This window comes from Pinus tabuliformis, chromosome 3_2 (genome assembly GCF_031772625.1).
Source record: "Pinus tabuliformis cultivar Carrire ecotype Pingquan chromosome 3_2, CPIR1, whole genome shotgun sequence".
Taxonomy (NCBI): Eukaryota; Viridiplantae; Streptophyta; class Pinopsida; order Pinales; family Pinaceae; genus Pinus; species Pinus tabuliformis.
The window spans coordinates 623,946,822-623,973,416 of record NC_142302.1 but is presented as its reverse complement, the minus strand read 5'-3'; the positions used below and the strand labels follow the sequence as shown (position 1 = coordinate 623,973,416).

Sequence of the window (26,595 nt, the reverse complement as noted above, 5' to 3'; positions counted from 1 at the left end):
TTTACTCCTTCAATAATATTCAATAATTTTTTTGAAAAGAAATAAGGGAGGTTGATCTTATTATCCCCTTTGATGTGTTGGAGAAGCCTTATATGATATAAATGTACTACACTATATCTACCATCACAAGTGAAATACTTTTGAATAATGAGGGTTAATTCAGCCCATGGTTCTTTGAGCCATTCTCTTGGAATTCCTTTTGACCTATCAAATGTTCCTTTTCTTGGTCTTTCTAGGAAATAATTCCAACCCTTTTCTTTGAAATGCTTCCCCTTATGGTATTTCTCTCCTATTAATGGTAAACATGTAGCATGAGCAAGGTATTCTTTTGTGATTGGGATAGTGACATCTCCTATAGTTGTCTCTTCATCATGATAATTTGATACAAATGTCTTTGTCACCTTGGCATTGTAACCATCAAATTTTCTCAAAAATTCTAGTAAACCAACTTGGTAAAGCTTTTCCACTGTTTCCTTGGTCCATTTTTCAGGGTGAAACCCTTTAGGTTCCAATACGCATTCCATGTATGAGTTTTGATGACTTTTCTTTTTCTTCTCTTCTCTTTTTACCACTGTATATGTCCTTCACTTGTAAATAACTTCATGGAAAAACCTTTGTCTAAAATGATTCCCTTTAAAAATTGTTAATTGCATTCTTCTTTCAAATCTTAGAGAATTCTATTTTGAGAAAAGACTTTTAAGGAGGTATTTTACTTATCAGTGCTCTGTGGTTTTGAAGAACAACAACAATTTTTTTTATGCATATGTTGTTTTGTGTCGTCCCACTGCAATTGAGATCTTGAAATGTCGTATCACTATAATTGATTGTGCCATATCACTCCTGCATACCCATAAAAACATACTCTAGTATCAATATGACTAACACTTTTGAAACGGGCTTCTAGTAGTCTACACACCCTCGAAATGGTATTCTGACAGTCATGATTTACCCTCCTTTGAAATGGATTTCATCTACTTATTACACCCTTGTCTGGCAGTCACAAATTTCTTCTTTTCGAAATGCCATGCCAAATTTTAAATAAGGCTCATGCAAACTAAAGCTTTGGTTTGGGATTTTTAATTGTCTACGCTGCCAGCCAACTCAATCCCAATTGATTGACCCGTTAACTCAATCCCAATTCAACTCAAACTCTTAAAGGCTTCGAAATTTACGGGATTTTCTTTTGAAAACTCAATTTTACTGATACGAAGATCTATAGTTTTCGGGATTTCTTCTTATTTGAAACTACAGTCTTCGTATGCCCTAATTTTTACAAGGTCAACTCATTCAATCGATTTACGGCTATAAAATCAATTTTGGTCTCTGGTTTTCGTTTCTTACCTTGCCTCCTAGCTACAGCTCAATTTTCGTAGCTCTTAGAACTTCTGAGGTTCCTCTGTCTGCTCGGAATTCTTCTTGAGTTACGTACATGAGAATTTAAAAACTCTTACAAGACTGCCCTTTTCTTTTCAACTGTCTTTGTGTCTAGTCTTCTTTACTTTTCAACTGTCTCTGTGTTTAGTCTTCAACCGAGTTCTCGTACTCCAGAGAACAAGATACTTATTACTTCATGCATTTCAATTACTTGTTTTAGTGATGTAGGCTTGTATTAGTCATCACTACAACCTCTTACAAGTCCTTTTGTGCTTCATTTCCTCTTATGACTCCTTTTGTGCATCATTTGTTTGTAAATTTCTTCTAACTATTTAATTGCACAAGTATTCTTAGGTACAGGTTTTAAAAATGTTTGATTGCACAAGTATCATTTCTTTGTCATCCATTGAAAGGTTGAAAGATTCATGATTCAAGACTGAAAATCTTACTGTATAATCATCAGGATTACATTCTCCATATGTTTCCTTTGATGATTACCTTTGAAATGTCTTTGAAATGACTATTTAAAGGTCAATTCAAGACTCCTAATTGCTTTAAAAAAACAGAGCATTATTTTCTTCATGGACAAACAGAGATTCTCTCTTCAATTTTTCTTGATTTCATAGCTTTTCCTTAGTGAGATTAGCTCATGCTTCTTCCTTTGGTAATCAAAGCATTGTAGCTCTCTTCCTACAAATATGATTCACTCCTTATTCATGTTTATACCTTGATTTACAACTTACTCTGTTTTTTATATTAACTCAATTTTTCATTGTTTTTGCAGAAAAGGCTTTCCTCTTTCTTTGTACAATCATGTTGAAATTTTATTTGTAGGAAAGAAGGCTCTCTCTTCGATTTTGAAGGGAAAAGGATGGATGGTAAGGTAAAAAGGTTGTATGTAGGGTTTATGCGAGGTGTAAAATCTTATATGCAGGGTTTATGAAAGATTCTATGCAGGGTCTTTAATACAAGGATTTACACTCTTTTGTACCAAGGCTAACTAGTCTTCTAATTACAAGAGCTTTTTTCAAATTCAAAAGCATAAAAAAAAATTTGCTTACAATACTTTCCAGTAATTCCTTTGATCAATTCATGCAATGAAGTGGGTTTTCCAATAGCTCCTGTAGTTAAAAAAAAAAAAAAAGATTAGATGAAGTCTTCTTTGCTTCGTATTCAGGCCCCTTTTGATATTTTTCAAACTTAGGCTTCAGGTCCCTATGTGAAGTAGACTATTCTCATATTCAGGTCCCTTCTGTGGAGTAAATTGTTCTCATGTTCAGGTCCCTTCTGAGCTTCAAAATTGCAATGTAGTCCATGTTGAATGAGTACTTTTCAACCTTGATTTGAAACGTATAACAAGGCATTTTAGTAATGCATTTGTTTTCCTCTTTCTTCCCCCCTTGCTTATTCTGAGACTTGTCCTCAAGTCTTCAAATTGGAGGATTTATTTTGCAAAGAATAAAATATTCTAGCATAAAGTTGAAAATATGAAAGAATGAAATGAATTAAAAACATTTTATTTTTTAAAGAATTCATACTAGCCAAGTAACTTGGTTTTCCAATATGAATTTGGGTTTGTACTGTGCCAGAAATTTGGATTTTCACAGCCAAACCCCTTTATTATTTTTGACTTTTTTTTCTTTTTTAATTTGAAGGTAGGGAAGGCACATCACTGTGCTTTTCCACCACTTCCAAATCTTCTTTTGTTGCTAGTTTCTTGAGAAAATCTTCTTTATTCACAGGCTTGTTATAAATTTTCAGCCTGTGTCCATTGAACATAAATGATGTGGTTGCTTCATCTATAGTTTTGATTTTTACTGATCCATTGTCATAAACTTCTTCAATTTCATAAGGCCCTAACCAATGAGTAGTGAATTTTGCCTTGAAATCTTTGTATTTTGAATCAAATAAGAGTTCCCAATCTCCTACGAGGGAAGTTGTGGACGAAATCAGACTGCTGCTAGGCGATGCTGCTACTGAGCGCCGACCAGTTCTTACGGCCTTCGGCCCTCCGCCATGGCCCCTCCGGATGCAACCCTGGAGGTGGCTGCTGCCCAACAGGCCTTCTCTACCCTAGTCAAATCCTTACCGCCTCAGTGCCCTCGCCCAACAATCTCAAAGTTTGTTAAGAAGCTAGATGTTCTGCAAGAGGTGATTCTTCCTCCTGCTCTCCCTCGTATGGCAGCACTTTCTCTGGCAGAACGAGGTCTCATCGGACAATTCACTGGTCTCTAGCCCTCTCCGAAGACAGTGCAAAGGTGAGTTGAGCGAAACTGGTCTGATAAATTACAAGGCAAAATTTCCATCCGTTTCTATGGGAAAGGGTATTTCACCTTCCACTTTGAATCAAGAGAAGACAAGGATCTAATCTTTAGAAATGGACCATATTTCATGGACTCCAGAGGCTTATACCTCAACAAATGGACTCTGGATTTTGACCCTGAATTGGATGTCCCTAGTGTAGTCCCGGTCTGGGTTCGGCTCCCTCACCTCCCTCTCCATTGTTGGGGAGATGAATCGGTTCGAGCCATTGGGAATGCTGTTGGAAGATTTATTGATCGCAGTGAGCCAAAAGACAACATGCAAGCCTGTGCCCGCATATGTGTTGAAGTTGATCTCGGAAAAGGCCTCCCTGAGGCCATCAAGCTCAAAGTGGATGACTGGACGCACACCCAATAGTTGGACTACGAGCAGATCCCGTTTAAATGCAAGGTATGTCACGAATATGGCCATTTTCCAATCGCTTCTCTAAATTAGTTGATGTTGAAAATGCTTCACAAAATGAGCAATGGGAAACGGTCAAGAAAAAGAAGACAGCTACCAACCCTAAGGCAAACCCTGAAGTTGTCCCTCCCAAGGCTAATCACACAGCCTTCCCCTCCACCTCCTCACTGAATCCTCCTCCCTTTAACACTTCCACCTCCTCCCCCGCCCATCTGCTCCCTCCCCCTACTTCATCCAACCCCTTTTCCGCCATTTCCCCCCCTGAAGATAACCCCCCTTTCTCCATGTCCCAAGCTGATGCTAATGAACCCACCCCCCCTCTGCTAATCTCCTCCTCCTTTTCCCATGATCCTCCCTCCTCTAGATCTACCAGGAGTTCTTCTAAAGAGCACGGTGTAACTCTGGACACACAAAAAAACAAGGGCTAGGAAGGAAGTCTTCAAAGCAACAGAGAGATGAAAACTCTCAAAAGTACATTTCCATGGGTACGCAAAACCCCATAGAAACCTACATTTTGGGGCAAAACAATAAAGAACCAGTGCATAAGGAACGAGGAGGGTGAGCAACTCTCTGTACCCCGCACGCTCAATGATGAAAGCTCTATCCTAGAATAGCAGGGGACTAGGGCACCCCTCCAAAATTGTTGCCCTAAAAGATCTGATAATACATGAGAAACCAGAAACCCTATTGCTACAAGAAACAAAACAAGGACACCAGGAAATGAAAGGAATCATTGGTCAGCTCAAGCAGTATAATGGATGCATAAGCAAATCAAGGGGCGCCTCTAGGGGAATTGCAACCCTTTTGAACCACAGCGTTTGGAAACACATAACAGATACAGTCAGCCAGTACTGGATTAAAGTCACTCTAGAGAGCTTAATAGATAGCAAAATGATTATTATCTACAACATCTATGCGCCAATACACTATAGAGACAAAGAGCAGTGTTGAACTTCCCTCAAAGCAGACATAGATGAAGAAGGAAACAATAATATTATTCTTGGTGGAGATCTCAATCTCATACTCCACTCCAACGAGAAAAGAGGAGGTTGTTTTTCTCATGACCCTTGCAGAACACGGTTGGATACCATCCTGAAGGATCACGATCTAGTTGATGTTATCGCAGATTTACTTGGAATAATCGCAGACTGGGCAAAGTGAATATCATGGAGAGGGTAGACAGGATTTTGGTGAATGGCACGCTCCTCTCATCTTATTCCACCACTTATGTTGTTGTACTCCCCTATTTAGCGTCTCATCATTACCCCACAACTCTTGTTCTCGAAGCCCACCGTCCCTCAGGGCCCATACCTTTTAAATATAGTCCACTGTGGAGTAGCATTCCTACTGTTGATGAGATTGTCAAAAACACATGGAGTCTGCACATAGAAGGGTCGCCAGGATACATATGGGAAAACAAGTTAAAAAGGACCAAAAGCGCCTTGAAGGAATGGGCAAAAAACTACTACACGGAACTTGAGAAAGACAAAACTGAAATAAAAAGCAAATTGGAGAAAGTTCACAGCATAACAGAGGAACGAGGGCTTTCCCAGGAATACAAAGCACTCGAAGGCGATCTCTACTTCCAGCTATATCGTGCCAATAGAGCGAAGGAGCAAAAATGGAGAATAAAATCAAGGCAGCTATGGCTGCAAGGAGGTGACAAAAATTCTGCTTTCTTTCATAAGCAGGCCACTGTCAGGAAAATTAGGAACAATGTTACCTCCATCATCGATGCTGAAGGCAATCTCCAAACCACTCAAGGTGCTATTAAAAAGGCAGCCTCAGATCATTACAGTGCCCTCTTAACTGAAACAAAAGAGGTTGAAGATTACTCAGATCTACTGCAACACCTCCCCACTGAGATCAGTGAGGAAATCAATGAAAACCTGATCAAGGAAATTGAAGAAGAAGAAATAAGAAGAGCTATCTGGATGCTTCAACCAAACAAAGCTCCTAGCCCAGATGGTTTCCCCATCTGCTTCTACCGAGCTTATTGTGGAATAATAATAAAAAGACCTTGTTAAGATGATAAAATGGACTCAACACAATGGAAAAATTGGAGGTTTCACTAATGCCACCCATCTTGCCCTCCTACCTAAAGAGAATCGACCTTCATCCTTCTCCCGATTTCGGCCCATTTCACTTTGCAATTCATCATACAAAATTCTGACCAAAATCATTGCTTCTCATCTTAAACCTCTTCTCCCCTCGCTCATCTCTGAAAATCAAGGAGGCTTCTTGGCCAATAGACAAATTTCTGACTCCATTCTCCTTGTCCAAGAAGCTATACACTCCAACCAATCTAGAAAAGAAAAAGGTTTCATCCTAAAACTGGACTTAGCCAATGCCTTTGACAAAGTTAGACACTCATTCCTCTTTGCTGTTCTAAAGAAAATGGGATTTGTTGTGCCCTTCCTTGACCTCGTCAAAGCTTGCATTTCAGGTCCTTGGATCTCTCCTCTCATTAATGGCAGACCAAGGCCTTCCTTTCAATCCTCTCAAGGGCTAAGACAAGGTTGTCCCCTTTCTCCTTACCTGTTCATCTTGATGGCTGATTCTTTAAGTAAGGCCTTGGACTACAATCGGCGAGTCGGTCTTATCACAGGTATTAAATTTGGGAATGGATTCAAAAACGTAAATCATTCCCAATTTGCAGACGACACACTATTAATGGGAGGAGCCTCCAATATCATAGCTCGTCGTTTCAAAACCCTCTTAGACAAATACATGAGCTACTCAGGAGGTATGGTCAACCATCTCAAGAGCTGCATCTATGGTTGGAACACTTCTGCTCAAGTTCTTCATAACATTGCCAGCACATTTGGGGTCCCTTGCAAGTTAGACTGGGGGAATTTCACTTATCTGGGCATGCCAATGAGTGCTGGTCCTCTGAAAGCTGAAGTATGGGATACTATCATAGATAAAATGAAAAGGAAAGTGCAACAATGGGGCTCCTCTTGGCTTAATCCAATAGGCCGCCTAGTTCTTCTAAAAACAGGTCTTTCTTCTTTGCCCTTAAATCAATTCACACTTCAGCAAGCTCCTGCCAATTTTCATCACAAAATGGAAGCCATCCTCCGTCATTTTCTTTGGCAAGGGGGGCGAAATGAAAAAAAGAAGTACAACCTTATAAATTGGAAACAAGTCATTCAAGCCCAGGAACGTGGAGGTTTAGGAATCAGATCACCTAAGCTCTTAAATCTGGCATTTGGTGGCAAGATTGTATGGAGACTCATTAGTGGCCAATCTACTTGGTGGAAAAATGTGCTAGAAGCCAAATATCTTAAATCTCCAAGGCAACACCTCTTGGATTATGATATCACTAATAGAGCTTGCTCTAAAATCTAGAGGTTGTGCAAGAAAGCAATTTCCTTTCTTGCCCAAAACATTTCCAAAGTCCCCAAGGGTGGCAACAATATCAGAATTGGAGCAAACAAAATAATGGGTCAGCAGCCCATCAACAGCAAACCTGGAACTTGTCAGATTCTATCCTTCTTTGACAGCATATGGCTTCATCATTAGGCCCAGATATCTCAATGGGACACTCAATCATAGATTTGGACAGGATGGATCTTCCCAGACATAACCAATGATCTTGAAGCAAGTTTTGCTAATCTCCAAACCCATCTCCATAGCATTGTCCCAATAAAAAAAAAGTAATGATGGCTTCCGTTGGGATCCTTCAGGCTCCAATTACACAGTCAAAGCTGCCTACCTTCATATCTGTAACAATGAATATCCCATGCCCATTTGGGTGCATTGGAAAATTGCCTGGAAATCAGAGACCATTCCAAAAATAAAATTCTTCATCTGGGTCCTCCTAAAAGGGAAAGTTCTCACATTAGATAATTTGCAAAAACGAGGCATAATTGGTCCATCCCACTGCCCAAACTGACAAGCAGCTAAAGAAACCATCCAGCACCTTTTCATCATTTGCCCCTTTGCTACTGCCTATTGGAAAGAAATATTTCTAAACACCCATCTCCCCTGGCGCTCCCATAACTCCATTATTGAAGTTTTGCATCTTTGGAAGAGGAACTATCCATGGCAACGAAAGAAGAACAATATTTCTAGAAGAGTTTGGGATGCTCTTCCCTACTCTCTTATGTGGAACATATGGTTGGCAAGAAACCGTATGGTCTTCAAAGACAAAGAAACCAACATCAGGAAATTATGTAGCAAGTTAAGGAGCCTTACATTGGAAGCTATCTCAGTCAAAAGTCAAAAGAAAATTGACATCGCCGATCTTTGTGTTGAAGAAAGGAATTTCATAGGGTACTTATTGGATAAAAGTAACAGTGGCCAAAGCGAGAGTGACATTAGCAGCCAACACAACAACTCTAATCACAGTTGGAAAATAAGAATGAAAGATGAGGAGTTTTCCATCTAGCTTAGAAACTGTAACACTCACTATCTTTTCTTCGGTGGGGCCTCCAAATCTAATCCAAGAATGGCAGGGGCTAGTGGAATCATTTGCAATGCAAATGGAGATATCAAAATGGCTTATGAATGGGGATTAGGACCCCTCTCCAATAACAAGGCTGAAGCTCTCGCACTATACCAAGGGCTCATTCAACTTCAAAAACTCGACATAAGCACTGCAATGATCCTTGGAGACTCGGTCATCATCAATGGTATGATGGTATATAATCAGAGTGCCTCCAATGTGCTCCTGCAACAAACTATTAATCGATGTCAAGCACTGACCCAGAAAATGAAAGAAGTTCGTTTCTTCCATGTACTTCACCCCCTCAACAAGGAGGCTGATACTCATGCAAATAGAGCCTTCTCCAAATCCATAGGCAATCTCTGATGTAACTCCATCAAATCTCAAAATTACCTGCCATGATCAGAAGAAAATCAATCTTCAGACCGGCCGCAGAATTTTTTAATAACATTGGGTACCTCTTCACTGTCGCTCGCAACGTCTTCAAGCTGAATTTGATCCTTGTTGCAGCAAAAATCTGCATTGAATCTCATAATGATGATGACTCTGCCACCATATCTCTGAAATCAATCTGCAAATCCCACTTATGTCCCATCCCCCAAGGTGTTCTGATTCTCTCATCCCTTACCCGTGATTTATCTCTCAATTTACCCGTGACTCCCTCTTTGTTCTTCCTTATCCCCTTGTCGGAGCTTGCCTACATATTTGCGCTCTCCTTTGTTCAGAATCACAACTCTCTATTCCCTTGGCTGCGTTCGCTCCATCCCTCGTTTGTTCCCGACCGATCCTATGTTGCTTTGAGCCTTCGATCTCCTTCCCTCAGGTTCATTTCTGTTAAACCTTCACCAAGCTTTTTCTTCCCAGGCTCTTTGGAACAACACTCTGCCTTTGCTGCGCACGGATAAATCAGTTTGGCCATACTCAATGGCGAGAAATGAGGACTGCTTACACTGTGTCGATCTGTAGGAAGAACTGGAGCAAATTCGAGCTTACCAGAATATCTTGAACACCAAAATCGACACCCATGCTCGGATCACTAAGGAGAAGCATGAGGCCAACCTCAATCTCTTTCTTCATAGAGTTTCATCCCTTTAGGAGCAGTTCAATGACCTTTCAAATAGATGCAGTCATGTCCAAGAGTCCATTGACATCCTGAAGTACATCATGGAAAAAAGTAACGCTCCTAGCACCAGTTCATCAAATTTAAGGAATGCAAGTGTTGAAGGCAATCCTGAAGAATCTACAGCCCACCAAATCAGTCATATAAACATTGATTAAGCATGACTTGCAAATTCTGTCTCCTACTGCTTCAATTTGTTAGAATCTATACTAGTTCAGGTTTTCCAAAAGTCAAGAATGATATAAGCAAAGGGGAATTTTGTCCCTCGTGTAATATTCCCTTACTTTGCTTCTCGGGCATAACGCCTTGTAACAATAGAGCTTAGCCTCCCCAATCTTTTTTGAATACAAACAGAAACCGATTATATATAAAAAAAAAAGAGTTCCCAATCTCCTACATGAAAGCTTTTCTTTTTAATGAACATGTCATGCCATTTTATCCTCTGTTGTTGAATCAGCGATGTATGTTCCACAACTTCTTTTCTGATTTCATCTAATTCATTTAGTTGCATGATTCTTTGTTGTTGTGCCTCTAATAGGTCCAATCCTAGTTCAATGAAAAGTCTATATGTTTGGATTTGAAATTCAATTGGTAGAAGAACTTCTTTTCCATACACAAGTTGATAAGGGCTTAATCCAATATTGTTTCCATGTTATTTTGTAGGCCCATAATGCTTTATTTAACTTTTCTGACTAGTCCTTTCTATGCATCTTCACTGTCTTTGTCATGATATTTTCAATAACTTTGTTTGTTGACTCGACCTGTCCATTTGCTTGTGGGTGATATGGAGTTGATTTTTTGTGCTTGATTTTGTACTTTTCTGTAAGATCTATGACAAGATTTGAAGTGAATTGTTCTCCTTGATATGTGACAATTTGTCTTGGTACTCCAAATATAACAAATATATCTTCAAAGAGAAAAGATACTACTGCATTTTTTGTTGCCTTTGTCATTTATTTTTCCTCCACCCATTTTGTAACATAGTTAGTACATACTAAGATGTACTTATTTCCATTAGATGGTGGATTAATAGGACCCACAAAATCAAGAGCCCATTGTTCAAATGGTTCTATAAGAACTTGTGGATTTAATGGCATTTCATCAGAAAATATAGGTTTGCCTATCCTTTGAAATCTATCACATTTCTTGACATCATTTTTTGAATCTTTGAATATAGATGGCCAATAATAGCCTAGATTCAATACCTTGTATGTTGTCCTTTTATCTGCAAAATGACCACCACACAGTTCATCATGACATGCTTTTAAAATTTCTAAAATCTCATCTTCTCTTACACATTTTCTGATTAGTAGATCAGGTCCAGTATAGAAAAGATCTCCATTAACCCAACTATATCTGACACTATCTTTAATTATTTTCTTTTTTTGTCTATTTGTGAAATGAGAAGGCAATCTTTCATATGAAAAATAATTAGCTATGTCAGCAAACCATGGAGTTTTAACTGATATGGAAAATAAGTGTTCATCAGGAAATTTATCTGAAACTGGAACAATCTCACCAAGAGGATGAAGTCTTGAAAGAAAGTCGGCCACCTGATTCTCTTTTCCTAGTCGATCCAACACAGTAATGTTAAATTCCTACATAAGTAATAACCATCTTGTAATCCTGCCATTAGTAATTGGTTTTTTCATTAGATACTTAATGGTTGAGTGATCGGTGTGAATGAAAACTTCATATCCTGTGATATAATGTCTGAATTTTTTCATTGCATGTACTACAACTAGCATCTCTTTTTCAGTTACTGTGTAATTCAACTCAGCAGGGGTTAAGTTTTTTCTAATAAAATAGATAGCATAGTTTAATTGATTTTCTTTTTGGCCTAATGATGCCCCTATTTTTGTGCCTCATGCATCTGTACAGATGTGGAATGGTAATGTCCAATTTGTTCCTTTCAAAATTGGTGCTATAGACAGTTTTTGTTTGAGTTTTTCAAAAGCCATTTGACAACTATCATTCCAATTGAATGGTTTATCTTTTGCAAGTAGTTTGAATAAAGGTAAGGCCATTTTACTAAAGTTTTCAATAAACCTCCGATAATAGCCTGCATATCCTAGAAAACTTCTTACATCCTTTTTATTCATTGGTGCTGTCAAATTTAGAATGATTTGATTTTTTTTTGGATTTACCTTCATTCCAGAAGAGGAAATATGATGTCTCAACACTATTCCTTCAGTTAACATCGTGAAACATTTTTCATTAATGAGAGATAAATTTGTTTCAATGCATCTCTTTAAAACCTTTTCCAAATTTTTCAAACAATCATCAAAGGTATTCCATATACAGTGAAATCATCCATATAAACTTCTACACATTCATGTATCAAATCAGCAAAAATGGCCAGAACTTCTATTTGAAAAGTAGTCGGTGCAATACATAATCCGAAGGGTAATACATTATAAGCATATGTACCCCAATTACATGTAAAATTAGTTTTGTCCTTGCCTTATAATGCTATTTTGATTTTATTATATCCACTAAATCCATCTAGAAAGGAGAAAAAAAAAATCCCAGTGAATGAATTTAGGACTTAATCTATGAATGGTAATGGAAAATGATCTTTAAGAGTTGCTTTGTTCAATTCCCTATAATCTACATAGACTCTCCACTTCCCATTTTTCTTTGGAACCACTACTAAAGGAGAAACCCATTGACTATCTGAGATAGGGTAGATAAATCCTACCTATAATAATTTTTGCAATTCTTCCTTAACTATCTCTTTCATCATTGGGTTCATCCTTCATTGTGGTTGCCTTACAGGTTTGACACTATTATCTGTGTAAATATGGTGAGTACATGTTTCAAGATGAATTCCTTGCATATCAGTGTAGTCCCAAGCAAATGCCTTCGAATATTTCTTTAATAATGCAATCAATTGTTCTTCTTGTGGTGTTTGCAAATTATTAGCAATGTTAAGACATTTTGTCGAACTAATTTCAATTGTTTTGCTTTGAGAGTTTGTGATTGAGTTAACAGGAAAGATAACATCAAATGATGTTTGTAAAGAATTGATTGTGCAATTTTCCTGAAAATATTGTTCTAGAATTTGACTTGCAGCATGATATTGCATAGTTCTTAATTGCTCTGAAATATCTAGTTCTGAAATGAAGAAATCTATTAAATCCTCATTATCTTCTTCTCTGAAATCAAAAGCTTGATTAATGCTTAAAATAGGTAGAATTTCTTCCTTTTGTTTTTCTACTTCATCAGGCCATGATAGTAAAGAAGGTGATTGAGCAGGAGGATAAAGTGTTATATGTTTTCTTTCATTTCCATGTGAAATAATCATGCTTCCTGATCTACAACCAATGAAGGCATCAGTTGTGGCTAACCAAGGTCTGCCAAGAATTAATGGGTGTCCTCCTAAGTTTGATTTTGGTTGAAGAACTAAGAATTCTACTAGATACTCCCAAGAATCCAAAGAAACGATGATATCTTCAAGTACTCCTTCTAGCACTACTTTGGATCTATCAGCTAGTTCCAAAATTGTAGTGGTAGGTCGGATATTTAGAAAATTTAGATATTTCATTTTTTCTATTGTCATCACATTAATAGCATCTCCCAAGTCAATTAAATTTTTAGAAACTAAAAAAAATTTAATTGAAATTGTCACCATTGGTATTCCAGGATCAACATATTTTTCAATTGTGGTATTTGTTGACATGAGACTAGCTAGCTTTCCAATCACTTGAATTGTTGGTGGATCCTTCTTTCTTTTGCTAGTTTTCTTTGTGCATAATTCCTTAATTTCCTTTGTATAGATTGAAATATCTTTAATAGCTTGCAATAAGGGAATTTTCACATGAACATTTTAAAATTCATCTAAGATATCAAATTCAAGAAAAGGAATTAAATATTTTTGCTCTACTAACCTTTCTGGAAAAGGAGGTGTTTGACTCATCATTGTTTTACTCTTTTGAATTTGATTGTATTTCATTACATGTTCTGCGTTGGATTTTTCAGGATTCCTCTCCTTTTCTGCTTGTTCTTCTATGATGACAGAAGAGTCCTTTTGTAAAACTTTTCCAGACCTTAAGTGAATGTTTTGAATATGAAGTTCCTTCCTTAGTATTGTATATTGGTCTTTCAACTTTGTTACTCGGATTTTCCACTGGTTGGGCTAGTAATTGAGTTGGTCTGGGTGGTGGTCGGTTATATGGAAGCTGAAGTTGTTGATTTTGGGTTAATGGTGGTGCAGGTAATGCTTGTTGTGGAAACGGATATGGTTGTTGGGATTGCTAAAATGGTTAGTATGAAAAAGATTGTTGAGGATAAGATTGATAAGTTTGTTGGTATGGCTAAGAATAGAATTGTTGAGGAAGTTGGGTTCCATAAGCATATCCTCACCAACCTTGAGAAGATTCGTTTTGGGTTTGTTGTGGAGGCAAAGCTTGCCAAGGCATATGAGTATTCCATAAATTCTTAACAGGATACTGATAATTTTGAGGAAATTGCTGAGCAAATTGTTGAGTAGGATTTTGAGGCATACCTGGAAATAGTGGTTGTCAAGTTCTTCTTGGTGCTCAATAATAAAGAGATTCCATTCCTTGACTTTCTTCTATTTGGATTGCCTGCAATTCCTATAACTTAGGACAATAATCAATTGCATGATTTTTAGTACAAAGTCCACAAACATGAATATTGTCTAAAGGACATTCTCTTAATGGATGCTTCTTTCTACACTTGGGACAAAAAATTGATAATACTTGATTTTGTTCTTCTTGTTTCTTTCTTGTTTTTAGTATATCAACTTGTACTCATAATGTACTTAAGAGATCAGTTTTGAAGTCTTCAAACAAGTTTCCTAATTCAACTCTCGTTATACTTATTGTTGTTGATTTGGTAGCTTTAGAATTTACATCCCTCTTTCCAGTTTTAGCTCTACCTCTTGAGTATTTTTTACATAACTTTGTAATTTCATCAAATGGTAAATATGAAATATATCCTTTTCCCATCACATTAAGAATATCAATATACTCATCTCGTATGCCTTTTAAAATTATTGTTTGAATAGTTTCAGGGCTTAAATAATGATGTTTAGATTTTTGTAAGTTATAGAGAAATAGTTTTAAATATTCCTCTAAACTTTAATATTCTTATTGAGACATTCTAAAAATATCATCCTTTGAATCTCTAGGCCTACAGTATGCTTGATATTTCTTAAGGAATTTTTTTTTCATGTCTTCCCAATTGGTAATAGTATGTTCACCTAATCCCATGAATCATTTTAATGCAAATGCTTTAAGAGTAGCAGGGAAAAGACGAAGCTTATGTGTATCATCAGTATAACCATAGGTACGACATAGAATATCAAATTCAAACAAGAATGAATCAAGATCTTCAGAAGACATACCATAGAAATATGGTAAAACAAAAGGTGGAATATTTTTAATTTTTACCTCTTCTCCCAAAATTTCTTCAGTGTCTAAGATTGGAAATTCAAAAGTAGCCTCTTGGTCATCTTATACTCTTTCATCCTCTCTTCTCTTATTTCCATTTTCTCTTCTGGTATCCTCTTCTATTTTTCTCTCTTCTTCTCTTTTCCTTTCCCATTCTTTTTTTTGTCTTTCATATTGTAGTCATTGTTCTGCAGTTAGTCCTGGAATATTGGATCCTTGTTCTTCTTATGCCATTTATTTTTCAGTTGTTTCAAATGTTTCAGTAAAAATCTGAGTTTGTGCTTCTTCAACTTTCTCTAGTTGTTCAAGAACAGGTTGATCAATTGGTTGCTCTAGTTGTTCAAGGACAGGTTGAATAATTGGTTTTCTTGTTTCTTTTTGTTTTCCTATAGAAGATGTTTCTGCTTGTGTTTGTTTTCTCTTTACTTCATAAGCAAACAAAGTTTGTTTCAACAAGATATAACTTTTTCCCTGAACGTCTTTTTTCCTCTAACTCTTCCAAAGTTGGTTTTCTAGCAATTGGTGTAGTTAGTTCGAATGTAGATGGTCCTCCTCCCACCAATGGTTGAGTGGTTGGGGGGTTTTGTTTTATATATCTAACTTTTTCATATCTTTGTCTAGGCATGAATAATCATAATGAAAAATCCTAAAATATTTTTGTTTTTATATTTTCTTGGTGTTTTTGTATTTTTAATGTTTTCTAAACAAACTTCCTAACTAGTTGTATCTAAGCATGCTTCCCCGAAAACAACGCCAAAAAATGCAAGTCCAATTTATTGAGATAAATTAAAACATATATTTAATATCAATCCAGGTTGGTAAACTTAGAAACACACCCAAAGTATATGGATCTTAGATCTAATTAGTTTAGGAAGTAGTTGCTTAGATATTTAAAAGAATGGAAATGCATATTACAAATAGAAAGCTACAAGTATGAAATATTGAATGTGAAGAAAGCAATAAGTGAGTAATGATATTATTCAATTTTAGTTAACAAAGAAGAAACTCTTGTCTTAGAGGTCTTGGTTGTCCTTCCTTATCATTCTATTCATTAAGCAAGACCAATTTCACCATCTAAGTTACTAAAGCATAAAACATCTAATGTAAGATAACAAGAAGAAATGGATGCACAAAGGCTGATTTCAATCCAATCTTAGTTAACAAAGAAGAGGCTCTAACTTATAGACTTGTTTTTTCCTTCCTTATTGAAGCTAATCAATTGAGAGAAATCATTTCTACTATCTCAATAACCATAACAAACAAGTTAGTTCATACAAGAAATATTCACAATATTAACAAAGAAAATAAAGTACATTTATGCACATAATTTAACAGGAGTGTACTTAGCTTAGAATGGGGGCCCTCCACCTTTGCCCAGTACACCTTAAAATAATCAACTACAACAATTCACCATTTACGTCACACATAAATGTATTCATAAGAGATAGAAGGCAAGTTTCCAATTATATTCTAAAAATAATAGTAATAACATATGTTCATGGTTGCTTGGTAGCTTTGCTTATGTAGGCTAAAAATATAGAAATATGAGCTATAATTATTGTAACAACTAACAAGAGTCCTATCCCATCTCATAAGGCTGAGCTAAATCAGGGGATTTCTGTGTGACTGGTCAACTTTGAACAATGTTGATTGGGCATGTCCTAACTTATTTGGAGCAAGCCAATAGGATTCCCTCGATCCTTGGTTCTTGTAGTTTCCAAATATGCCTTTAGTTCATGCCCAGACATCCTGAACATACAACTTTAATGAAGCCATTACGGGAAATTCTATTTTTGTCAAAAATAAATTTTAATGCTCAATTTTTACTAAAAACTCTAAAAATCAAAAGACATAATTAATTTACCTTGGTGTGAAAAAAGAGGTGAAATATGAAAAATATGATTGAAATATAATGATAAAAGATGGTAAAATGATTAAAAAAAGGGTCAAAATCGAGAGCTAACAAAGGTTGCCAGTTGTTTTGGATCTCTTGGTTCTGCCATGACATTCATCACAAAATCCTTAAAGACATGCTCATTCAAGAGGAACTGTATTTTGTCTTTCCATATGCCAAAATGAGAGGCTTTGTAACGTCTATCCTGATCTTTGAGACTTGTTATTGCCATCTATGTGAAACTCAAATAAACTAGAGACTAGTCCTGGAAATCTCCTTCTCCTTCTTGCTTGACCTTCCTTCTGCTACTTTCACTCCCTCTAGAATGCATAGATCTACTCTCGCCTACCTCAGGAAATCCTTCTTCGGCACTCACACTGCCTACTCCTCCATTGAGCAACTTGCTCTACCTTCCAGAATCCTTTGTTGGAATCTAGAACACATACTACAACTCGTAAAGTACACAATGGATGAATTAGCAATTCTATTATTCCCTTTTGCTACTAGAAATTACAGAAATCCTCCTAGAAACTAGAAACTGGAAACCCTGTGAGAAATTTTGAAATTCCCATTGTGTGTTTTTCTCTTCTTGCCTTGCACAAATCTGCAACTGCAACCCTTGCTACAAATATTTTTTGCCTAGATCTACTCTACGAATCAAGTGATCTGCTCACCAAAATAGCTTCTAGACAACCACACAGCCTCCAAACTCTGCTATGAGGAAATTCACACTTTTCCTCCTAGAACTCAAATTTCCTGCCTTTTCAATTCACACTCATGACTTATCCTATGCATATCTAAACCTTGTGCTTCAGATATCCCTCTAAAACTACATGATCTCTCGATATTTTACCTCTGAGCCTCTGATATGATCAATAATTCTTTGATACCATGTGAAATTTCCTCAAATGCACCGACTGAAAATTATTCTCCTAACAAAACACTATTTATTATTTTACGACAAATAGAAAATAACTCACTAATTCATTCTTCGTAAATAAAATACATTGCATAAGTAAAATAAGGAACTAAGAAATATATGCAAACATATAAAAAATCTGCACCAATATTTTGGACTAAATGTCCCAGAAAATCCCTGAAGGGAAACCGATGCAATAGATTAGGGTGTAGTTTATTATTCTTCAACAAAATATAGAGAGTACAATAATCTGCTTGCCAAACATTGGAAAAGATCTGGAAAATTTTCCCCACCATCCCAACTGGTAGATCAACCTGAGAACTCATTGTTTCTACTACAAAACCCAACTTTACCTGCTCTAATATTTCACACTCCATTTTTCTTTGTGCACTGGTTGCTGGAGCATACTAGCTAACTGGATCTCGAGCCACTGATCGTGCACTCCTTTGGTGATCCTACACTTGCACTAGAAAAGCTTTCTCTTCCTTTTGGAACTGATTCCCGACAATACGAAAATGATCTGCTACCTAGATTTTCACACTGGATATTTCATACCAACTGGTATGGCCTTCCTGCTAATGAATTCAACGCTCACTTTGACTTCGAAAAATATTTGTGGAAATATCCCTTGGAAATCCTCTCTTTCATCACTGTTGAAACCCTTTCACTAATGCTTTCCTGGGTCGAACTCTACCCTCACTGATTATTGCGCACTAGGTAATTCACACTACCTTTCTGCCTTCCCGAGTTAATATGTCTATCTCCATCCCATCAACTTGCTCTTATAATCTCTCATTGGAGCATCAATGGCAAAGATCTAATTGTGATTGACAACTAATATTAATTTGACTCCATCAATACACTTTTCTGGAAGTCTCTAGAGCAAAATTCGATTTCCTCAATTAATACCCATTAATCAATCAATTTCCCTAAGTTAGACTTAGGCAATTTTAACTATTTATCAATTGTTTTAATTGAGAGGTTTCTAAGTGTTTTCTCTCTAAACCTTTTATGGGTATTGGAGATCTCGTGGTCCTTAGCCTCTCTGAAACCTTAGAGACTAGAACACCCATCTAATGCTACCATAAATCCATAAAATAACACTCCCTCTTAGCGAGGAAGGTGTTCTCCACTATACCAATTTGTTCTTTGAAATAAACAAACTTAGATCTCCCTAGAGCTTTCATGAGTATATCTCCAACCTACTACTATGTGGGAATATGTTGTAGATGGACTGACCACACTTATGATGTCTGACCTATGTTTCACCTCCTTTCTTCACATCTCATACTGATATGACTTCGTGTCACTGGAAATCACTATGAAAAAGTAAATTGGCAAAAACTATCCATCAACTAATGAACATACTTTGATCCTCCTCATAGTGTTGTTGCCACTATTCAAATGTTAACATTGCACTGCTACTACAACTATTCCAATAGTGAGTATGATCTCACTTGATCTCCCTCTGAAAAAGAACTAAGAAATCTCTTATGGATGGAAACTCCCTCTTAGAGTCTCGCTTTGGCTAGAACTTCACCTGCAATCTACAACTGGGAAATTCGCACTGCCTCCTTCAATTACATGAATTTCTTGCAACTGCTACTAGAAACTCAATCTTCTATTGATATAATGTGCCACTTCAACTGGCTCTACAACTATCCCTTGAGTCCTTTGAATTCAACTAGCTTTGCACTATCACCTGAGCACCTGACTACACCCAACTGGCTCTGCTACTATCGTTCATGCATCTGACCACAACTACGTTTGCACTGTCCCACAAGATCTGACTCTACTTCGCTGACATCTCAACCCTCTTGCTACTCTGTAATGTGGGCTCACATAATAAACGAACTAATCCATGTGAACAATAATTGGATATGAACTAGACTTCCTGTCGCTCACCCATATACCTTGCCCATGTTGGACTCTGAAGCATCATGCTCCTCCTCCATCAGGAGGTATCATTGTTATCAATGTGAATTCCTCCAACCTAGATGTCAACTCATCTATCTCTGCATAGTTGTTGTTTGTTGCTGCCCCTTCTTGTCCTTCTTCCTCTTTGGACATCGAGTAATGTAGTGACCAAACTCACCACATCTGAATAATTTGACCTTCGATGAGTCCTTTTTCTTCTTCTCACCCCCTTTTGGTTTATGTCCCTTACTGGGACCCTTCTTCGCTTTCCCTTTACCTGCAAGGGAAATGTTTTCTTCTTCCTCCTTCTCAACTTTCGGACCCTTGTTGTCGTTGCTTATAGTATCTTCTAGGAGAATAAATTGGAGCTCTTCTTGAGTGAAGTCACTCCACATGCATTCCCATCCTGCTAGTTAATCTCATTCAGTGATCCCCTAAATGAAGGTTCACCATTCTTTGGTAAACCCATTTAGAGATGTCTTCACTAGCTCACTATCTTCTATTTTTTCTCCTACAGTTTCATGTTTATCAAGGACTCCCTGAATTATGGTGATATAGGAGGTCACACTATCACCCTTCTACATTTTTGTTGTCCTAAACTTCTCCTTGAGAATCATTTTACAATTCTCAGATGGATCTTGGTATAGCTTCACAACAACATATCACATGTCCTTTGTCATATTATTATTAGTAATATGCAGGATAATGTGATCCTGAACTCCATCTAGGACCATCCTCTTAGTCTTGGCCATATCTTTCTTGAAAGTTTCCAGCTGTTGATCTGTTGGTTCTACCATGACATTTGTCACCAAATCCTTCAAGCCATCCTCATCCAAGAGGAAATGTGTTGGGAGTGGGATCCCCTAAGGATACTTTTGGGGCTAAAAGCTCATGTTTTGGGTCAATTTTGTAATAAAGTTGTAAAGTCTCCGAATTTTGTGGTTGCGAAGTGCAAAGGTTTCATGAGTCATAAAGGGTTGTCTACCCTTATTTTGTAAAGTGTAAAGTCAGCTGTAAAGATCCACCCATGGTTCGTAGACCATGGGATTGTATAAAAAGGAGCTAAGTAAGCTGTAAAAAGTCTTTTAGAAGATAGTGAAGAATGAAGTGGCAAGTCTTGGTAGAGAAGTCTAAGTGTTTCAGGTCTTAGCATAGGTATAGGCTCCGCAGCTGAGTGCGCAGAGGACTAGGGTGGAAGTCAGTAGCTGAGTGCGTGGAGGACCTATTAGCTCTGCTATAAACTTCAGTGTTTGAAGGTCAAATTCGGGTCTGGTGGTGGTTTTATGCCGAAAAAGGTGCTCGCAGCGGTCATTCACCTTCTTCTCCTTCGGTTTCTTCATACCCCATAGCCCCGCCTTCTCTGTTTCTCGTTCTCCTGAAACCTCTTTGTTCCCCGTTCAAACACTTCATTTCACCTTTACTTTGTTGCGAAAGCCTATGTTATTTCGGCCCTGAGCGCTAATTCTAAATCACCATATGACCCGATCACATGACTCAGCACTCTCATATATCCCTCCTCTTTGATCTCCACCGTCGACTGCATCACCTAATCTGACGGTCTCCGCTGTTTTTACTACACGTTAAACATCGTGCACTTTCCTCGCCATCCGACCGTCCGTCGCGCGATCGGACGATAGTCGCAAGCCCTGCTCGCACGAGTTTCCCACTCGCTAACGCGCGGGGAAAACAGTTTCCCGCCTGTCGTGTCGGCCACATGTCACAATTCTACTAGATCGCTCCATCACGTACAAAAACTACCCGCCTCCAATAAGCAGTGCGGGGAAACCGCTTACCGTCGTCCACCTGTCCTCCCACCCATTGATTTCTGCGCACCTTTCGGGCTCTATCGCCATCAAATCTACCCGACCGCGATCCAATGGCTCATAATGGTCTCTGCCCGATAGCTCCCGTCGAAAGAACTTTGCCGTCCATGCACTGGATCCGACGGCTCACAGCTTTCTTCCGCCTCGCCTCCCGATATTCCTCATCGAGCGATCTCCGTCGTTGATCTATGCCATCTGACAGTCCGCCTCGTTTCTCTATTTACTCTGTCCACCCACCATGAAGTCTTTACTCCTTTGACTATCTTGAGCTCCCGAAGGACAACAACGATCAGCTACCTGTACCCGGCACATTCAATCTTCAACCACCACATTCAAGGAATAGCATGGCCGAGAAGGAAAGGACCACTCTCGAGCAGATAAGCATTAATCAGTTGCGGAGTTTCACTCATACAGCACTCCACCTGCCCGAGAAGGACTGCAAAACATCAGAGAAGGTTGAATTCATGCGCAAACACAGTTAGATCATGGCAAAGGCCCATTCCAAAGAATTAATGTGGTTGTTGGTCCATTATGATCCTTCCTCGTATAGCACAGCATAGTGTTTTTCTAATCAACCTCTATATATATCCCAAAGACAGATGTAATCAGGGTTGATGGATGTTATTTTGATGAAAATTTCAACTTCTGGAGACTGTAACTACTATGATACCTGTAGCTTTTGGTCTTCATTTTCAGCTAATGCAAGCTTCTTTTGTTGTTAATTGCTCACTTTCCACTTCTTCTTTGTTCCAGGCTGTGCCTGTTATGCATTTTTTATGTGCTCTTGATGTTTAGCATTAGAAGGGATATCATCCCACCTCTGTGTTAGAATCTAGTATTTATTATTGAATGTGTATGCAGGTTTCTGTTGTTTTAATGCCAGAGAGTTGTCATCCTGTCTGTGCATTGAGAAATAGATTTACAAACATTTTAACTGGTTGCAGCCGGCCATCACAGGGTCCTATGCATCTGCTGGTGTGGTCAGTATTCTCCATCCTGACATATTCCTCAAACTATGAGTAATTGGTGGTCTAAAGCCTTGTAGTCTGGGGGTGTTCACCCATGTCTGGGGTTAAGCATAGTAGAAGTGGTTATCTGGCTTGAATATGCATCATTCCTTCCATTCATCCACCTATTTCCAACATTTTTGTTGAGTTTGTAATGTTCCCGAGCATCTCTGACATACAACCTAGGAGAGTTTCTTGGGGTGATAACATTAATTGGCGTCGTTGTCGAGGAGAGGAAATTGAAGGTCAGCTTCCCTGGTAGAATGACACAGTTCCAGATTTTGATGGTAGACAAGGTCTGGGCACATTTCTGGTTGTAATCATCTATCTAGCGACTCCACTGGAGGAAGACCAACCTTTGGCGACTCCACATTGCAGTTCTGGCTCAGTTTGTGAGGCATGCTCAGAGATATCTACAGAAATCACCAGCTGAATCAGTGCCTGATCCTGAGAAGATCATTAAGCAAAAGAAAGTATCGTAGAAAGGAGCATCAGGACCAGGTAAGCCTTAGAAATTCCATGTATCTTTGTTAGTGAAAGTCACCTTCAGAGATTCATAAAGCTCCTTAGTCATTCATCTCCCTTTCGGATTTTAGTTCAAAGAAAGAAGCTTTCCATGTTGTCCATCATATTCCTCTGTTTCTGTCATTCTTTTCATTGATCCATTCCACTCAGTCTACCAGTATCCTTCCACTTACCTCAGTCATGGCAGGCCAGCAAGCCCTCACAAAGATAGAAAGAATAGTTGCTGCTAGGTATGGACCCTTAGTCTTGCCTACCCCTTTGAATGCCATGCCTGTAGGAGATTATCAAGAATATATGCCTAAGTTTACTGGTGCAGAAAGAGTAACAGCTGAAGAGCATTTGGAGGTTTTTTATAGCTATGCTGATAACCTGGATATCAATGAAGAGGATGTTTGGATGAGGGTTTTTGTCCAAAGCCTAGATGGGGAAGCTAGAAAATGGTTTAGAGAATTACCCCCTAGGTCTATTGCAGAAATTGAGGCCCTAGATGATGTGTTCCTAAAGCATTGGGGGAACAATAAAGATCTGCTCTTATATTATACTGAGTTTGGGAACTTGCAAAGGGAAGATGGTGAGCTGCTGTTCGATTTGAACAAGAGATTCAACCTTATGAACAACAGAATACCATGTGAAATAAAACCTACCCCCACTTCTGTTATGATTACTTATGCAATGCTTTCGATTCTCAGTTCTGCCTGCTATTAAGAGAAAGAAGATGTGCTTCTTTGGCTGATATGAAAAATGCAGCCTTTGAGGTAGAAGCAAAAATCACTGCTGCAGAAAGACTCGAAGGTGATGTTGAAAGTAGAAGACAAAGGGGTGAATCCTCATCATCCTCAGATCCTGAGATCAACATATTTGCCAAGATGATAGAGGCATTAGCCTCTGAAGTTTCCAAACTAAAAGTTGAGCAGTATTCTGAGGAAGCAGGAGCTCCTTGTTCCTTTGCTCTTTCAAGGCCAAATCCATATAGAGGAGCACAGGAGCAGTTGCAAATTTTGCAAAGAAGCAAAGTTGTAAACGAAGATAAAGGGGTGAAGACCCTTTTACAAAATATAGTCATGGAAGAAGTGCAGTATGAAGAAGAGGAGGAGGTCCATGTTTTGGAAGGTGCTCCTTTCCTAACCAGAGCTGCATACGAAGAAGCATTATCCAGAGGCACTACTTGTCAGTTTGTTGTACCTACAAAAAGACAAGCTTATCAGCAGCAGCAATCAGCAGTTGACCCCTTCATCCTCCAAGAATCTGTGCTCGATGCTAGCTCATCTTCACATGGCTATGCAGATCTGCAAATTAGCCAGCCTGCTTTTGTCCCCAGACCAGTGATCAAGAAGGGAGAAGAAAGCTCCCCATCATCTTTTGTCCCTCTGTCTGCTCAAGTGAAAATCCCTCAAAGTTTCCCCTTGAACACTGAGGCAGAACAAAATTCAATACTCAAGGCTGAAACTGATCATCTCAGTCTTGATATTCTGATGCCTGCCCAGGAGGTCTCCACACAGATTGAAAAGGCAGCTTGCCAGATGACAGAGGAAGAGGATGCACAGTTTTGGGACTCCTCCTTGGATCAAGATTGTACAAAGCAAGATGCAGGAGCAGATGATGTCTTTGTGTCCCCTGCACAAGAATACAATGGTGCACCATTCATATTAGTTGTGCAGACCACAAAAGACACAGACAATTGCACAGCAGCCTTGATTATTCAGCAGGTGTACAGAGGCTCCTATGAAGAACGTCCAAGGAGGAAAATACACAGAAAGGGGATGAAATTTGATCCATATATACCTATTAAGCTCAAATGTCCTAAACTGTTTGAGGCAGATGATCAAATAAATCCAGTTTTGCTGATCTATGATGAACCGAATGACAGACAACAATTTTGGTGGCCCATCAGTTGGCCAGTCTTTGAATATTTATGTTATTTAAGGTCCTCAGGCCTTAATGATTGTAAGCATTTTCTTTTACAGGTTTTAGTATAGGCTTAGTTTGACTCCATGCCCAATGAATACTAGGAAATGTTTTAAAAGCCGGTTTTGTATGAAGGCATTGGTCTGCAGGTTCTTGAGACCTCACAAGGAGGATCTCATCCCCAAAAGGATCCAGTGTTAGCTCTGCTAAAAACTTCAGCATTTGAAGGTCAAATTCGGGTCTGGTGGTGGGTTTATGTCGAAAAAGGTGCTCGCAGTGGTCATTCACCTTCTTCTCCTTCGATTTATTCATACCCCAGAGCCTCGCCTTCTCTGTTTCTTGTTCTCCTGAAACCTCTTTGTTCCTCGTTCAAACACTTCATTTCACCTTTACTTCGCTGTGAAAGCCTATGTTCTTTCGGCCTTGAGCGCTAATTTTGAATCGTCGTATGACCCGATCATATGACTCGGCGCTCTCATATAGCCCTCCGCTTTGATCTCCACCGTCGACCGCATCACCTGATCCGACAGTCTCCGCTGTTTTTACCGCACGTTAAACATCGTGCGCTTTCCTCACCATCCGACCGTCAGTCACGCGATCAGATGGTAGTCGCAATCCCTGCTCACACGAGTTTCCCGCTCGTTAATGCGCGGGGAAAGTGGTTTCCCACCTGTCGCGTCGACCACGTGTCACAATTCTACTGGATCGCGCCATCGCGTACGAAAACCACCCGCCTCCGATAAGCGGTGCAGGGAAACCGCTTACCGCCGTCCGCCTGTCCTCCCGCCCATTAATTTTGGCGCACCTAATTGCCATTGAATCTGCCCGACCATGATCCAACGGCTCATAGTGGTCTCCGCCCACTTCCTCCCGATAGCTCCCGCCGAAAGATCTCTGCCATCCATGCACTGGATCCTACGGCTCACAGCTTTCTTCTGCCTCGCCTCCTGATATTCCTCATCGAGCGATCTCTGTCGTTGATCTGTGCCATCCGACGGTCCACCTCGTTTCTCTATTTACTCTGTGCACCTGCCATGAAGTCTTTACTCCTTTGACTATCTTGAGCTCCCGAAGGACAACAACGATCAGCTACCTGTACCCAACACATTCAATCTTCAACCACCGCATTTAAGGAAAAACATGGTCGAGAAGGAAAGGACCACTCTCAAGCAGATAAAGCATTAATCAGTTGTGGAGTTTCACTCATACAACACTCCACCTGCCCGAGAAGGACTGTAGAACATCAAAGAAGGTTGAATTCATGCACAGACACAGTCAGATCATGGCAGAGGTCCATTCCAAAGAATTAATGTGGTTTTTGGTCCATTATGATCCTTCTTCGTATAACACAGCAGAGTGTTTTTGTAATCAAACTCTATATATATCCAGAAGACAGATGTAATCAGGGTTGATGGATGTTATTTTGATGAAAAGTTCAACTTCTGGAGACTGTAACTACTATGATACCTGCAGCTTCTGGTCTTCATTTTCAGCGAATGCAAGCTTCTTTTGTTGTTAAT

At 38.8% G+C, this 26,595-nt stretch overlaps 1 protein-coding gene across 1 annotated transcript; it reads left to right on the top strand.

The window, feature by feature from the left end:
• Window positions 1-5,264: 5,264 nt before the first annotated feature.
• LOC149182173 (uncharacterized) lies at window positions 5,265-6,125 on the top strand. Its single transcript, XM_089414468.1, has one exon. It carries the CDS (start codon window positions 5,265-5,267, stop codon window positions 6,123-6,125), a length of 861 nt encoding a protein of 286 aa, XP_089270594.1.
• The last annotated feature ends 20,470 nt before the right edge of the window (window positions 6,126-26,595 follow it).

Bases quoted from the DNA above. Each gene is read 5' to 3' on its own strand.
- LOC149182173 (XM_089414468.1), top strand. From the start codon at position 5,265: ATGGAGAGGGTAGACAGGATTTTGGTGAATGGCACGCTCCTCTCATCT.